This window comes from Podospora pseudopauciseta, assembly GCF_035222475.1.
Source record: "Podospora pseudopauciseta strain CBS 411.78 chromosome 2 map unlocalized CBS411.78m_2, whole genome shotgun sequence".
Taxonomy (NCBI): domain Eukaryota; kingdom Fungi; phylum Ascomycota; class Sordariomycetes; order Sordariales; family Podosporaceae; genus Podospora; species Podospora pseudopauciseta.
The window spans coordinates 692,514-708,325 of NW_026946663.1; the positions used below are offsets into that span (position 1 = coordinate 692,514).

The following is a 15,812-nucleotide window of genomic DNA, read 5'->3' on the forward strand; positions in this document are numbered from 1 at the left end:
ATTTGCTCCACAAGTCACAAATCTCGCATGAAGGCAAACGATTTGATGACGCGCCAACTTACAGGAAAACATCAAGTTCATGACGCCTGTCATGATGGCTTAGACAGACCAAGACTCAGATTATCAAGGATATATCGTCTTGGCTGGGTTCATGTAGACTAGAATCTCACCAGGATACGCTGCTTACGCTTGGTAGGTACACACGTACTCGCAGAGAAATATTACTGGCTGGGCGGGATCTAAACGCGCCTGGGGAAGGCGCAGTGTCTTGTGTACAGTTTTCGTCACCGAGGGGGCAGAGTTCTGATTGTGTGGAGGTCTGTCTATGATATCAAGTGCTTCTTACCTACCGGCTTGTTCTTTTCGTCATAGGTAGGTGTGCTGTTGATAGTTTTAGAGGGGAAAGCGAAAACCCGGGGATCGGTGAGGCTTGCTTCGCGCCAGCAAGTTTGAGCAATGAGAGAGGAAAAGATCTTGTTCCTACTACAACTTCTTCCTTTCAGGCTCGCAGGTGTGTGGTCCGATCGGGGTTAGGTGCTGAGCAACGGAACCTTCCGAGGTCGTGCATGGTATAAAGATGTTGTACTGGCAAGCAATGCCTACTGCGTAAGGCGCCTTCGAAGGGTTCTGAGACATGGCGGACGATATTGAAAGCCGGAAGGTCAGCGGAATTGTCGGTATTGGCGCGGATGAGAAAGATGAAGCTAGTGGGCGTGTGGCGTTTGGTGGGTTAGGGTGGTGTGTGTAGGTAGGTGAGCGCTAAGGCTCCGGAGTGGGTGTTTTAGGATTGGTTGGACCGGAGATGGGAAAAGGAGGTGATGGCACCCGAACGACGACACAAAACGGAGTTTGGGCGCGGCCGTGGATGGGGGCTTGAGGTTGACCAAATTGTTCGATGGGTGGATGATGGCGAAGGATGGCATCGTGCCTGTCGATCTGGGTGTGTCTGGTGCAGAAGGCTTACTTTGTTGACATGCTATGCTTCTTCATCCTAGGTAGCTGAGTGATAGCCTGGAAAGCTGGGGTAGGGCTTTGGATATGGAATGACGGCCGTGATGGTCATCATCGTCGTGGCATAGGACAGCCATAACTGCGGACAAATGGCCAGGGGAAGCCCTGAAGGGGGTTGAATAATGTGCTGCCTTGAGTTGAGATGTAAGTGTCGTATAGTGAAGGCGGTCAGGAGACGGAGATAGCGAGTTGACGATGTGCAAAGTGCTGTGTCCTCATGAAGTTTCGACGTCTTGGGCGACATGAAGAGAATGGTGGTGTTGACGGTATATCGTAAACCAAAAGAGAAGAGCACAATGACGGAATCACCGTTATCGGAACAATCCCGCGATCCTCATGCAGTATCAACCTCAGCTGGGACTTGGCAATTGGCTGTCACTTTGTGTTTCTGTTTTTCGTTGGTTTGCAAGGTATATTCTGTGAGGGGGAGAAGGTCAAATCAATTTTGGTGTGCGGAATGAAAAAGTGTGGGTTCTGACTGTGGAAGGAGCGATGACGTTGGCGTTGGCCGTTCCTTCCTCAGTCAGCTCTGAAGAGCATGTATGTGGACGGTGACTTGCCTCTTCGACCACCCAGATTACTGGACTGAAGTTTTTCACTTTTCTGAACTGCTTTGCAAGTACGGTCATTTCCTTCATGTATCTGATACTTCCGTTGAAGGTTCCCAAAGTCAACAATAACGCCATACCAGTCCTGTCAGCACTCTTCTTGATTTCGATCGACACAGCCCGGGTGGCTTTACAATACGATTGTTGACGCCTTGCCACATATAATACGCTTCTCAGCAGTCCTTTTCTGCCATCAGCCAAGTCTTGTTCATGGAAGCCTTGCCCTTCAAGCTGCTCGCCCGGCCTGGCCCGCTCCGTAGATGAGTGCGGATCGCTTTCGTCCTTGGTGTTGACGATTTGGATGCTGACAACACCGTTTCTGGCGCAGGCGGCAACTTTAGACTGCCCATCTATCATTAAGAGCGACCGAACCCATCGTTGCCTGCCCGAATACCGTCATAATTGACGGGATTGGACAGTGTGTTCGCCGCCGCCCCCCGAGCCAGAATCTCACGTTGAGGTTGCAATACCATGCTGGATTTTTGGTTGCCTCATACGTACCACCGCCATCCATCCGTTACTTATCAGGTATCAGAGAGTCTTTAAGATGGCCGAGTCTAACTCAATAGGGGAAAACCACCGGTGTTTGTTGCTGCCAGCTTTGAGCATCTTGTGACAACCGGATGGGAGTCAACAAACATTTTGCAAGGTCAACCTCCTTTTGTTACACCCTGGAAACTCCATTTATTTGGAATAAAGGCGGCTAACATGATCCAAGACAAATGAAAGCCTGTATATTATAAGGGCACAGCCAGAATCTCGGTCGTCTAGAGCCAACCCAGCACCCAACAAAGCAGATCTGATGGCTGGTCGATGGCCTGAGCAACACATTGCAGGGTGTTATGATGAAACGGCATGAGTAAGCCACATTATACGGGAATACCCAACCGTGCTAGTATGGTCGGTCAGACCTAGTAGCTAGCCCCGTGCTTATGCTGCAGGATGATTTGTTTCTGGTTTAGGTCATGTTTCTTGTAGTCATTGCTCATCTGTAGACTGACCCTATTGTAAAACTTCTGCTACTAGTAGAGATTGGTAAACCAAAGGTTTCATTCTAAGGTAAGTGTACATCGCACATTCTTCATCGGTGTCAATAAGTTAACAATTATTACATGGCAGGTATGACAGTTTGTCAACCACTAAGAATATGAAACCCCACAACCTTGCACTTGACAGACTGACAACCCTTATTTTTATTTCAGGGGCACTTTGCTTTGATTATGTCCCCGGACGCTTTAGTCTCCTCGAGAGACGTTCAAGCTTTGCTGCGTTGATCTGATCAACGACATGGAACTTTCCCGCCTGTACTGACCTTGTTCTGTTCGCAACATCCAGCAATAAACCTCCGACAGCCGATTTCAAACCAACACACCAAGATACACGCCCAAGAGTAGTACCACCGGCATTCGACCACAGTGAGGATGAAGATATCTTTGATCGCATTGCGGTCGTCGATGTTGTTGGCTGGGTAGCCTATAATGTCGACGTGGTAGTTCTGTGCTCAAGGGCCGGGAAAGTACCAGCTCGTTTGAATGGCTGGTGCGGGTATCTATGCCGGCGTCCTCAATCAAACCAACGATCACCTCTGCTTGGATCGTTGTGCTCTAGAGACCGAGCCACTGATCCTCTACGAGCTTGAGCTCTGATTCGAGGGGGCTGTTCCTGACGACGATAAGCTGCTGGTGTTGAAAGGTGACTCATTGTTGGTGAAGTTGGGTTTGCTGTGAGAAAGATCTCGGCGAGTCTGTGTGAACTCGGTGCCTCTTTTCCCATACCATTTCCCGGACGGGATACGGCTGGTTGAACGAATAGGGGATGAGGCGAGCATGACGAGGAACTCGATTCGATGGCTTTGGCTCAGGGAGACGAGGGTGCTATAACCTTTGGGCGGGTTCAAACACCCCCTTTAATAGGTGAGGGGGGATGCCCTCAGCCTCCATGTTTTGGCCCCCGACATGATGTGTGATCGACTCGCCGAGCTGGGTGGTTGAACTGGTTGCTGAATCAGCCTCTTACGATCTCCTCACTGGCATTCGACCACCCACGTCCTCCAAATGCTCGACGTCCAGCGGCAGTCCACCCAAACGACCATTTGTGCAACCCATGAATATGCGGCTAGATGGACAGAATCAGGATAGTCATGGCCTTAGGGCTGGACTGTAGGGTAGGAGATGGTCTCGGCATCAGCGGTATGTGGGGGTTGGCGCAAGTCGACTGGGTGTTGGATGACGATGGCGTCGCTTTGGGCTTGCTGCGTGTCAGCATCTAGGCCGTCCCAGCAGACAAGTGCTGATCAGCGAACGGCGGCCCTGTGATATGATATACGGCAGCGGCAGGTCAAAAAGGCGGAGGGACTGTGCAGAAAGAGCACATTGCATTTGTCACGGATACTACAGGTCACCTCTCACGTGAGTTTGACGGATGGCGGTGGTGGTGGTGGTGGTGATGGTTAGCCGTGGCTTGCCCCGACTGAGCTGAGCACCAGGATCAATACCAGGTCGATCGCCGTCCAGGGGTTCTCCGCATTCCGGGAGACGGTCACGCTAACAAACGCCCCCGAACACCCGGGCGGACTTGCTCCGTTCAACGGTCTGGATAAGGGGAGTTATTTCAGCTCGCCCGGTACCGAAGAAATAGTGAAGTGGCGGGCCCCTAGGCTCGACTGTTGCGATCTCAACGTCGATGGTGTTGGTTCCGAGAAAAGAAAGCCCCGATTTAGCAGAGAGACTACCCCGACTTTTTATTTTTCGGTGGCTTGCGGCTGGATAAAAACGGCAGCCGGCACAACGGTTTTTCTTGGTTGTGAGTGCAACAACGTTGTTTCTTGGGGTGCTTTTCCCCTCTCGAGTGTTCCACCCATTTACCCTAATATCCAGGGTACTTTTTCGCAACCGACCTTTTTAATATGGAGAGCGAATCCCTTTGGACGGTTGTTATCTTGGATCAATTGTAACAGGCCCGGACTTGCTGTAGTGGGAAGTAGGAGGTACTATATGGAGAATGTCTTGGATCGGTGTTTTTTTCTGGGCTGGCTGGCTGAGGTGGAGATTAATTAGGCAGGTTGATTGATGGGACGCATTCCAGATGTTCTCTTTTGTCCTTCTTTTTTCTAGTTTGTTCAGTTGATGCGTTTTCTCCTCTTTTGACATTTTTGGGAAGTGGGTGTTGAGAAAACGACGATATCGCGACAGCGTTTGCGAAGCGCAACGAGCAGTGAATTCTTGGCGCAACAAAAGCGACGCTCACCGGCAGGCGCACACGTGTCACAACAGGGAAATACTCAGAGGGAAAAGGGCGACAGGCTTGAAAGAAGCGCTCAATTAAGACGGGTCGGACAAAAGTCGGGAGGGAACGCGGTGGGACGTCAAAGTCGACACGTATAAGCGAGACTGGACGACATCACACCGCTCAGGAGTCGTTTGGGAGCATTCATCTCGCGTTTTCCAGCGAATCAACAACAGAAGTTGGAAGTTGGGGGCCGATTGGGACAAGAGGGACTTCAGCATGGCACTCGACGACAAAATGTCGCCATCAATAACAACAACACCGATGGGATCGTTACCTACCCTCCGACGCAAACTGACCAGACTAGTCCTCACTCGTGGCATACTCATCACCACAGTCGTCTACGTCTTTCTACTATCACTAATAGTAGGGGTACAAGCCGCCCTGCCGGCAGAGTTTACAAACTCGTTTGATGGGCTGGGAGAAGGGGGCAGCGTTGGGTTGACGTGGGAAGGGGTGAAGCCAGAGTACTTTCCCTTGAGCATCACCGCGCAGGTGATTGATAAGGGAGAGGATGGGAGCGGGAGTAAAGTTACCGTTTACAAGGTTAATATTACTGGTGAGTCAGACGCCCTTCTTTGCAGTCGTGATGGATGATGGCTGGGAGAGAAAAGAAGGACGATATGATACTATGATCAAGACAGAGAAGAGAAGGACTGTGTCAAAAAAAGAGGGGGCTTCTTCGTGGCTGTTGTTATCAAGACGGAATGATATATGGATGGTTTTGGTTTTTAGCGATATATTGCGGTTGTGCATGATCGTGTTTGGCTTGACCGAGTGCTGATATTTCATCTTCACAACTCCAGCCGCAGCAACAGGCAGCTCATACGTCTGGACTAACATGCCCCACCCCCTCCGATGGATCAAGTCAGGGCTGTACCAGCTCGAACTCAAGCCATCAGCCTGGACAGATGATGGTGAAGCGCCCGTGTTGGCGAGGTCATCGTTTTTCAGTGTGGGGAATTACGTCCCGCCTGCTCCGAGTCCAAGTGAGAGTTCATCTCCTGTAAGTTTTATTTGACCTATCTACCTTACCTTGGTACCAATGGATAGTGAGTGAGGCTGACATGACATGTGGGAAAGGAACCCTCGAAAGGGGATAAAGAGTCGTCGTCTGGCGGGGGCGGCGTGAGTAAGTCGGTTGCTATTGGGGTGGGAGTCGCGATTGGTGTGCCGAGCTTGGTTGGGTTGGTGGTTGTTGGCTGGTTTTTTAGACGGAGGTATAAGAGGGCGCGGGCGGAGAAGAGGAGGTTGAAAAGGAGCGAGTTTGTAATTTACTGAGACAACCGTTGAATGTGAAGAGGTGTGAGTTTACTCCTGAGGGGCCGAGAATCGTGGACCCGGGGGGAGGCGGCATGTTAAGAGGATGATTGGTTCGGTGGGTTCGGATGTTGGATGTGTTGTTGGGTGATGCGGAGTGGTATGTACCTGGTGAGAAAGGGAGACGGGAATAAGGGGGACCCTTCCGACAGGAGGTGATGCTGACGGGAAAGCTTATTGGGTGGTGCTGTGGGTGTTGTGCCGCAATTCAGGGACGGCTGTGAAGGGGGGGTGACGTTGTGGGTTGTATTATGCGGGATATGGGATGAAGGTGTTTGGGTGATCGATTCAGGGCTGATTCTTCGAGATGGGAAACACGGTCAGGTATTGTGGTCTTGCTGTTGAACCAAGGTTGACAGGCTGAATATTCCCATTTAAGGGGACTCTTGATGAGAGAGGAAATTCAGTCTGTTCCAAAGCATCGAACGGCATCTCGGCACGATTGATGATGATGGCAGCAGGTGGGTGAGATATGTAATTCAAACCGCGCGCCTGCAATGAACTTGTGCAAGCCAGTGTAAGGAAGGCGCGAGCGTATCTGCGGTGCCTTGCATAGCGCATTTTGTGGTGGTGGTGGTGGTGGTGGTGGTGTGCTTATTCAAGATGAGTTCGGAAAGAGCGGAAACTATTTTGACTGCGCCCACTTGTGACATTTGTTCCACTTCTTGATTTTTGGCACTTTGTGATAGCAGTGATTTTCGATCATTATCTGGAGAGTGGAAAGAGGATCGTCGATTTGGTTACTCGATTTCAGAGCTTGCTTCCCCAGTGACTGGTTCAAGGGTCCAAAAAGATCGACACGGTTCTACAGAATCTAGAACTTCAACCCGGTCGGTTGGAATTTTGATTAAGCTCATGTTTTGTACAACGTCTCTCCTGGGAGGAGCGATCAATCTCCAAAAGTGGGTTGCGGATTGCCGCTATCGACAACGTCAAAAGTTCTGGACTTTGGGTTTAAGATGGCGGCGGATATTTTTTCATCTGGTCTGAAATGGGTGGTGGTTGATGACAGGTGCTTGGCCGCTCGTGCGTGCTGTACCGAACCATCAACAAGACGAGGCCCTGGCTCTCTGGCACAGCCAACAAAAAATTCACAACTCATCACGTCGGCCAGTCGTGGAATTTGTTTCCTTTTGCTAGCTACCCCTGAAGGAGGGGGGGGCCCCGCCGCGCGCAGACGCTGGCGATGTTCCTGCATTCTTGGCCCCTCTTGGGGACCCCACTGTTTGTTTCCAAGAATGGAACCTCAGCAACGGCCTCGAGGGCCCCCCCTGGGCTTACCGCTCCACTCAAGGTCTTTTCCCCGGTAACACTCGAGCGCTTTTCGAGAAACGAATGACACCCTCCCGTCGAGCACAGGTCATGGGGTGATTATTAGGGGTTCACGATACGAGGGCCGAGCCATTGGGGGTCGAAGTGCGTAATGGCACGCAAGAAGAAACTGCTTGTTGGTAGACGATGGGTAGTGGTGGTTCAATCAACAGGTGAAGTAAAGCAAACAAAGTGTCAAAGTGCAGAAGGCATGTCGCTTACACTGTTAGGTTGGCCAATGAGAAGAGGAGGAACTTGTCCCCTATCCAAACTGACCATCGCAACTCCACGGCGTCGAGACAGAGATGGAGCCGCCGGCCGTGTTGGCGAGACCGCAACGTCCCGCAGGGGATCCCTTCTCAACAGGTCCCAAAGGGGAATAAACATCTCTTGGTCAGCGCTGCCGAAACGACGGGCGGGCCCGGTGACAACACTGCCCAGGCTCCCGGTGATGGAGGTGATGGGGGTAGGTGTGCATGATGATGGAGTCCGATCCCATGCCTTGCCTGCTGAGCCTCGCAGTCTCCGTGCCTCCCCGGCACACGGGGCGGCCAGCCTTTCGCCCCTATAAGCCGTGTGATGCCACCACGAGCACCCTTTACGTCCCTTTCCTGTGCTTGATGCTTCTCTCCAGCCAAGCTATCCAAGCTGCCTCTTAGCAACACCAGAGCATTCTTGCTCGTCCTCTGACGTATCGCACGTCCAACATTCGTTACTAGTATCATCATACCACCGACATTCTTTATTTGCTTCACAGAGGAGAAACACCATGGCTCCATCATTCTCTAAGCTGGGCGCTTTTGCCCTGGCTCTTGCCTCTGGCGTCACTGCCACCCAGAAGTACGTCCTCTCCGAGGAGTACACACCATCCAACCTTTTCGAGAACTTCGAGTTCATGGAGTTCAAGGGGTACGACGAAGACCCCAACAGGGGACATGTACGGTATCAAAGCCAGGCCGACGCCCTCCAGCTTGGTCTCATCGATCCCGTCAACACCGACGATGTCTTCATCGGTGTCGACTACACCAAGCGGGCCGAACTTGGCCGTGAGAGTGTCAGAATCGAGAGTTTGAACTCGTACAGCAAGGGTCTCTTCATCGCCGAGTTTACTCACTTACCCAAAGCCGTTTGCGGTGCCTGGCCAGCTTTCTGGCTGACTGGTGAGCAGTGGCCCACGCATGGCGAGATTGATATCTATGAGGGATGGAACTTGAACCCGCAGAACAAGGTCGTTGGCCATACCGAGGTGAAGACCGCTGGTGTGTGCAAGATTGACACTGATGTCAGCTCTGGCTTCGTCCATTACCCTGACTGCGATGTCGCGGCCAAGGGCCAGCCCACCAACGCTGGTTGCGCACTTGATGAGGGTAACAATCTCTTTGGTAACCCCAACGGTGGTATCTGTAAGTGCTCCACATCCCCAGGCTCTTGACACCAGAGGCAACATGCTAATCACTGATGTTCCTCAGGGGCCACCGAATGGACTGAGACTACCTTCAAGGTCTGGAGCTGGGCTCGCGGCGCCGAGCCCCGGGATGTCACCAGTGGATCGCCCGATCCTCTGAGCTGGGGGCCCCCTAGCTTCGCTCTTACTCCCAAGAGCTGCGATGTCAGAAGTGCCTTCAAGGATATGCGCATGGTCCTCAACATCAACTTCTGCGGTGATGCGGCTGGTAACACCTGGAACATTGGTGGCAGGGACTCTTGCGCTGCCAAGACTGGCTATGCTGAGTGCTACGAGTACGTCAGGGAGCACGGCGCTGACTTTGAAGACGTTTTCTGGAAGGTCAAGGGCATCAGCGTCTACCAGCTTGAGGATGCCGCTACCTCTACCAGCACCACTGTTTCCAGCACCACCAGCACCACCGAGACTGTGACCTCTGCTGAGCCTACCGTGACCGAGACTGCCTCTGAGACTGTATCCGAGGAGCCTACTTCCACCATCACCTCCGACTCTGAGGAGCCCACCGCTACCGAGACGGCTACTGAGACTGCCACCGAGTCTGCCGCCGAGTCTGCTACCGAGACTGCCTCCGAGACTGTTACTGAGACCACCTCCGAGTCTGCCACCGAGACTGTGGAGGTTACCACTACCAGCGAGACCGCCACCACCACTGACGGCCCTGAGCCAACCCTGACCACCGAGGCCCCCGAGACCACCACCACCGCCAGCCCCGGTGATGAGGATGAGGATGACGTCTGCTCGGATGACGAGGAGGAGACAACCACCACCGATATTGCTACTGCTACTGAGACCGAGACCGTCGAGCAACCTACCGAGACCGCTGAGCCTACTGGCGAGCCCACCGAGACTGCTGAGCCTTCCGCTGAGCCCACTGATGCTGAGACCACTGGCATTGACCCTACCGAGACTGCCGTCCCCACCCAGACCGGTTCCGACGAGGTCACCACCACTGCCCAGGAGTTCACCACCTCGACCATCTTCGCCACCGAAACCTTCACTGTTACCTCGTGCGCTCCCAGCGTCACCTCTTGCCCCGGTCGCGTCGTGACCTCCGTTGTCGCCATCGGCACCACCGTCTGCCCCGTCACTCCCACCGTCACCGCCACCCCTGAGCCTACCGAGACCGCCACTCTCCCTGACGGCTGGACCACCTCCACCGTCTACGCCACCGAGGTCATCACCGTCTCTTCCTGCCCTCCCACCGTTGTCGACTGCCCCAGCCGCGTCGTGACTTCCATCGTTGCCGTTGGCACCACCGTCTGCCCTATTGGTAGCGCCACCGTTCCTGGCGAGGGTGTCCCCACTGACGGCATCCCCGTCGAGGGTGTCCCTACTGATGTCCCTACCGGCGGTGTTCCCACCGGTGGCATCCCCAACATCGACACCACCCTCACCACCCTCCTCACCTCGACCGGCACCAGGACCGTCACTCTCACCGGCGGTGTCGAGCAGTCCACCAGCGTTCCCCCCGTTGTCGTCCCCGTCCCCACCGGCGGTGCCCCCATCAACAGCGGAAACAACGGCACTTTTGTGCCCCAGCCCCCCACCAAGCCTGCGTATACCTACTCTCCTGAGGTTACGCTCCCTTTGGTGCCCATCAACGAGCAGACTCCCGCTCCTGGGCCTACCAAGCTCCCGATTGTTGAGGTGAACGGTGCGGGCAGGATGGCTGTTGGTGGGTTGATGGGTGTGGTTGCTGCTTTGGCGCTTGTGCTTTAAATTTGTTTTCTGATTTGTTTTTTCATTGGATGAGTGGAGGAGATAGAGGGGCAAGTTTTGCAATTAATATAATTTCTTGGATAAGAATTTTTGGTTTTACCTTTTTTTTTTTTTTTTTTGCATATGCATGTGTTAGCGTAGCGAGTTGTCTGTCTGTCTGAGTGTGTCTCTTTTGTATGTAAAGAAGGAAATTGAAGAAGGAAGATGGTAAAGAGGTTGAGCTTAGGAGATGATCCTGATCCGGGTGTTGATGGGTGTTTTTTTGTTGGCGTTTTGTGGGTCGGTTTATGCCTCTTTACTTACCTCCAGGTCCTTTATCCTCGTTGTTATACACCACGGCTACTACTTTTCAACTCGGAAGTTCTCACCCAGCTTGACATGTTGGCCCTCCAGACTCCTGATAGGACTTGTCCTAGACAGTTGTCTCAGTCGTGCAAGACTCTCAGAGTCCGAGTCTTTGAAGGGGTATGTCATCCACCTGTCTCTGTTCTGTCCAAGCTGAGACACGCTGTTTACACAACCCTTTGTGCTCCATACATCTGAAACATACTCTTTGGCGTAGCACCCTTTCTCATCACCTACCTCCTCTCTCCTATTTACCTTCCCGACCTGTAACCCGGCTTACTTTAGTTTGGACTTGTTGACAAGTTACTAAGGCCCTCATTTCCTCTAAATGCGTCTTCCGAGGCTAGTTTAAGCTGTTATATAAGACGGTGATCATTTGTACATGCATCTTAATCAGCACACATTCTTGTTTGCGCATGGGCATGGATAAAGCCACCGTCATTTACCAAGCAGGATGACAATAAGACGTGTATATAAAAGCAGCGCAATGTCTTCTATCTACTCTTGCAAAAACGAAATATACACACAGCTCAGAAGCAAACAGCCACCCCCATCCGGCCAGCGCTCACCCACCTTGAACAAAAAAACACACAAAAAAAAAGCAAACGTATATCATGACTATGTATGACCCCCTCACCTCATCCCATCTAAAACCCCCCCAACAGTTTCTCAACCCCCCTACCCAGCCCTTTAAACCCCTCCCCCCTCGCCTCCCTCTCTCCAATCTCTATCACCTTGCCCACCAAATCCTTGTTCACCTCCTCACTAACCACACTATCCTTCCTGTACCCCTCGTGCCCCTTGACAAACTCTCTAATCCACCTCGCCGCCGTCCACAACTCCCCATTCGCCCTCTTCCTGATCAAGTCCAAATACCTCGCCAACTGACACCTGGTCGCCACGTCCACATTGACCGAGTCCAGATAACTCTCCACAAGCGGGATCAAACCCGGAAACTCCCCCTCCTCGTCGCCATTGATGACCTCGTTGACAGTCATGAGCTTGTACTCATCCTCCACCGGACCAACAGGCGACGGAGGGCGTGAGTTGGCCCTGCTGCCACCGCCACCAGAGCGGGGGGTGTTGGTGCCTGAGCCTGAGCCCCTCGACGGCCGGGAGGAGAAGAGGTTACGCCTAAACCAAAACTTCTCCTGAAGGACAGCATCCCGCTTGTGGGCGGTCTCCATGTTTTCGTCGACTTTGGTGATGGGGATGTAGAAATTGAGGTCAAACGACAAAATCACCCTCGTGATGAGGACCATAAAGACCGAAAAGGCCGCGTTTTCGAAATCGGTAATTTGAATCTCCATTGGGCGGAACTCTACCCTCCAGCCGATGTTGTTGTCTGCTGGGGGAGGCTTGAAGCGCATGTGCTGCCAGTTGGTGCTTTGGATGTTCTCAAAGTGGTCCGTCTTGGAGAGGTCGAGGACTTCCAGGTCTTCGTTGAAGATGACGATGGGGTCGCGGATGAAGAGGTGAGCGAAGTGGGTGGCGAGGCGGTCGTCCATGCCGCCGTCGAGGAGCTGCTGCTTGATTTCGGGGTCGATGACTAGGTTGGGGTCGAGGTATTCTTCCCTCAGCCTGGGGTCTTCGGAGATGTAGGTCGAGTTGGAGGCATATCTGGACTTGGGAATACGCCATCGGTCGTTTTGTAGAGGCTTCTCGCCTAATTCTTCGGCAGTGCGATCATCAACAGCTTTGCTGATCTGATTCCACCTCACATCGGTATCGGCGAGGAAACCCTTGTAGATTGGTGTGGCAGCCGTCAGCGCCAGGAGGATGGGGCCGAGGGGTGAGAGCTGGTCGTACATCTTTCTACCCTCGGTGATGTTCTTTGCTTGGAAGGTGATCTGAAGACAGCAAGAGCCCATGCCGAACGCCATGGCATCCATGTGAATAAAGTTGTCTGGCGCGGCGCCATTCCGGACGTCGTCGTCTTCGGGCCAGTTGTGAAGGTCGTAGTTGACAGTTGGGTCCTTCCACGGCCATGGCGTGTTCTCATCTCTGAACACAGGTACGTTGACCTGTACTTTGCGGCCACGCCGGGATCGGATGTTGGCAGCGAGCGTTGGGAAACGAATGTGAGGATTGGCGATTTCATCGGGGACAAATTGTGACCTCAGTTTGGGTCCCGAGACTGGATAATGGGGTTCAGTGAAAACGCCAGGGCTACCTATCCTGGGGAAGGTTGTCAAGGTGATTGGGTACTCATTAGGCAGCATGTGATCCTTGGCAATGGCTCGCCTGCGTCGTGTTAGAAGAAGGATTCTTACTCGAGCTGACTGGTGTACATACCTCAACTTCATATCAGGCTCAACATGCAAGAGCTCCTTGAAGTCGATGCCCCATGGCTTACCAGGGGTCGCTTCAAGCATAAATCTGCCGAATTCGGGATGGAAGACTGGGGATGGATACTTGTCCCTATGACGGTTAGTACGGACGGTCTCCTCAACAAATCAAGCTTCTCTTACTTTGGTTTCGTCCCACCGGGGGAGGCAGGGGGCGTAACCTCCTTGGCCAGATCCTTGTCTCCAGCCAGAGCAGCGAGGATATCAGCCTGCCTCAAAGAGAGCAAAACCTTGGGGTCATCTTTGGAATATGTCACGACAAGGTACTCGACCTAGAAGTGTCTCAGCACCAGTCTACGAATCAGCACTCGAAGATAAACATACCTCGTCACCCCAAAGCATGGCATCTCTCTCCTTGACCTTGGCCTTATTCCATATCTCCAGCAATTGCTACAGGACAAAAGCAAGTGTTAGCTCGTCGCTGACCACCAAGGCCCCGGCTCTTCCCGAGATTTCCATGCAGTTACAAGTGCCCTCGCTCACCTTGATGCCCCAGGCCCTGACATGATGAGCCTTCGTCTTCGCCTCTGGCCAATCCAAGGCCGTTCCCAGTGCCCTTTGCAGAATATCAGCATGACGCCATACATAGACGAGAGCGAAGCGGTGTGGTGAGATGTGTATGTGTGGTGCGGGTAGGATATAAAACGGGCTATACGCACAAGAGACCCATGGTTTACGAAACGGAGGGTTGTCGTGATGTGCTGTTTAGTCACGAGTGAACTGCCGTCGCTTTCCGGCAAGATAAGGCTCCAAAGGTTCCAACAAGATTGGATATTTCAGGGTCCAGCAAGCTGTAATACGTGTAAATCCGGATCCCTGAAAGGATGGTGTTGTGACCGAGAGAGACCGAAACAGAGGGTGTGCGTGAATGAGTGTTGCAAAATAGTGAAGAGAGATATCGAGCCAATGGCCGCCCAGCTCTCACACAACGTATTGGGCGGGAGGTCCAAAAAATTGGATAAGAGAAGAAGTTTCTCACTCTTCCACCTGCAACAACCTCGCTGATGCTATCACCAGAACGGGATGTGAGAGGCAAAGACAAGAGATGCCAACCCCCCTTTTTACCCCGGATTCCCTCTTTTTCAACCTTTCCCCTAACTCCTCCCCTCGCTGCTTCTAGAAATGCGCCTTCTCTATTTCCGGAACGATGGTGCTATGCAGTGCGTGAGCGTGAGCAAATGCGTGTAGATGGTTGCTTCCCCCCCTCCCCCAGTAACACACCCCACGTTCCAGTTCGCAGCCTTGCAGCTATTCGCTACCGCTTGGCGGGTTGTGGCAGCCGAATCAGAGTGTATGACGCTGCTGGCGTCTTGTTGGAGTATGCAGGTAGCAAAGGCGTCATCCAGAGCACGCAATCGTTCTCGGCTGCAACTGGGCCAAATCTGTTGACAAGGTTTGGGGGTCTGCTGTGAGATGTCGGAAGGCGGCAGACTTATTTGATCGTCGATGCGAGTGAGCGCTGATATAAAGAGTTGAAAAAATAGAAGCATGAAACTGGCGAGAAAAGAGTTGAAAGTCACAAGTCGGGATATCCTGTCTTGGTTGTCAAGGGAGTTATGAGAGCAACAACTCCCCCTCTTTCGTTCCACGATCCGATGTTTATATAAGAATGTACCGAAGTTCAAACAATATATAAGCCCGCGGCAATAAAAATGAAGAGAAAAAATACAAGCCGTAGTTTCAGGGACCTGCTTTAAATTTTTCGCGTTGGCAGGCGGCAAAACCCCAACAAGGGGACCTTCTTCAAAAAGAACAATGGGGCTGGAACTACTACCGAGCGGACTACCTTTTTGGCATCCACTCTCGCACTCCCTGTCTCCCCGAAAAATGGACGAAAGAGTTCCGACAGCGGGGGATGCCAATTTTTTTTTGTACTCCCCTTCCAGACTCTGGAAACCGGGGAAATTCTCGAGACCCAGGTGTTGTTAAGCTTTGGCCCTGGTGGAGTCTGGAGAGACTGACACTTCCGTCCATCGGACGACCCAGAGAGAGCCATTCAAACGTTTGACAAAGTAAGCAGCAACTAAATAAACTGCGTGGAGCTGAATAATGACAACAACAAATTGTGTACTGCAAAGTAAACAACCGCTCGGCTATCTGCCCGACCTGGGCTGCTGTCCTCAGATCGGAGTCTTGTCAACAAGTGCTTAGAAATCCAAATCAACTCCCGATTGGGGTAGGTATGTGCCCATCTAATCGCTCGGAAACATCCCGTGGAAAACGTGTGTGTGCAACGTGCCAACGGCAACTGACATGGTAGGTGGGCTCGTCCGTCCCCCGGGTCCCAGAGAAGGTGTGATGGAATGTTTCTTATGCCATGGCTAGCCGTTGGGACGTTTCTTTGCTTCCATCAATTGACAGAAAACGACCTGCCTGTAGTTCTTGGAGGGAATGACATCT

The 15,812-nt window shown here is 52.5% G+C and overlaps 3 protein-coding genes across 3 annotated transcripts; 2 read left to right on the plus strand and 1 right to left on the minus strand.

Moving 5' to 3' along the window:
• Positions 1–5,123: 5,123 nt before the first annotated feature.
• QC763_201560 (uncharacterized protein) lies at positions 5,124–6,672 on the plus strand (the record flags this gene model as incomplete). The annotated part of the gene is made up of 3 exons (XM_062909193.1): positions 5,124–5,463; positions 5,711–5,910; positions 5,988–6,672. The coding sequence occupies 3 exons, from the start codon at positions 5,124–5,126 to the stop codon at positions 6,183–6,185; spliced, it is 738 nt and encodes a 245-aa protein (XP_062767955.1). The 3' UTR covers positions 6,186–6,672.
• Positions 6,673–7,300: 628 nt separating this feature from the next.
• On the plus strand, positions 7,301–10,719 carry QC763_0030940 (uncharacterized protein; the record flags this gene model as incomplete). Its single annotated transcript, XM_062905521.1, has 3 exons — positions 7,301–7,713; positions 7,766–8,938; positions 9,005–10,719. Exons 2-3 carry the CDS (start codon positions 8,305–8,307, stop codon positions 10,717–10,719), a joined length of 2,349 nt encoding a protein of 782 aa, XP_062767956.1. The 5' UTR covers positions 7,301–7,713; positions 7,766–8,304.
• Positions 10,720–11,711: 992 nt separating this feature from the next.
• GSH1 (glutamate--cysteine ligase) lies at positions 11,712–15,486 on the minus strand (the record flags this gene model as incomplete). The annotated part of the gene is made up of 6 exons (XM_062909194.1): positions 14,072–15,486; positions 13,896–13,968; positions 13,737–13,802; positions 13,536–13,684; positions 13,360–13,485; positions 11,712–13,308 (listed from the first exon to the last, which is right to left on the minus strand). Exons 1-6 carry the CDS (start codon positions 14,080–14,082, stop codon positions 11,712–11,714), a joined length of 2,022 nt encoding a protein of 673 aa, XP_062767957.1. The 5' UTR covers positions 14,083–15,486.
• Between the last annotated feature and the right edge of the window lie 326 nt (positions 15,487–15,812).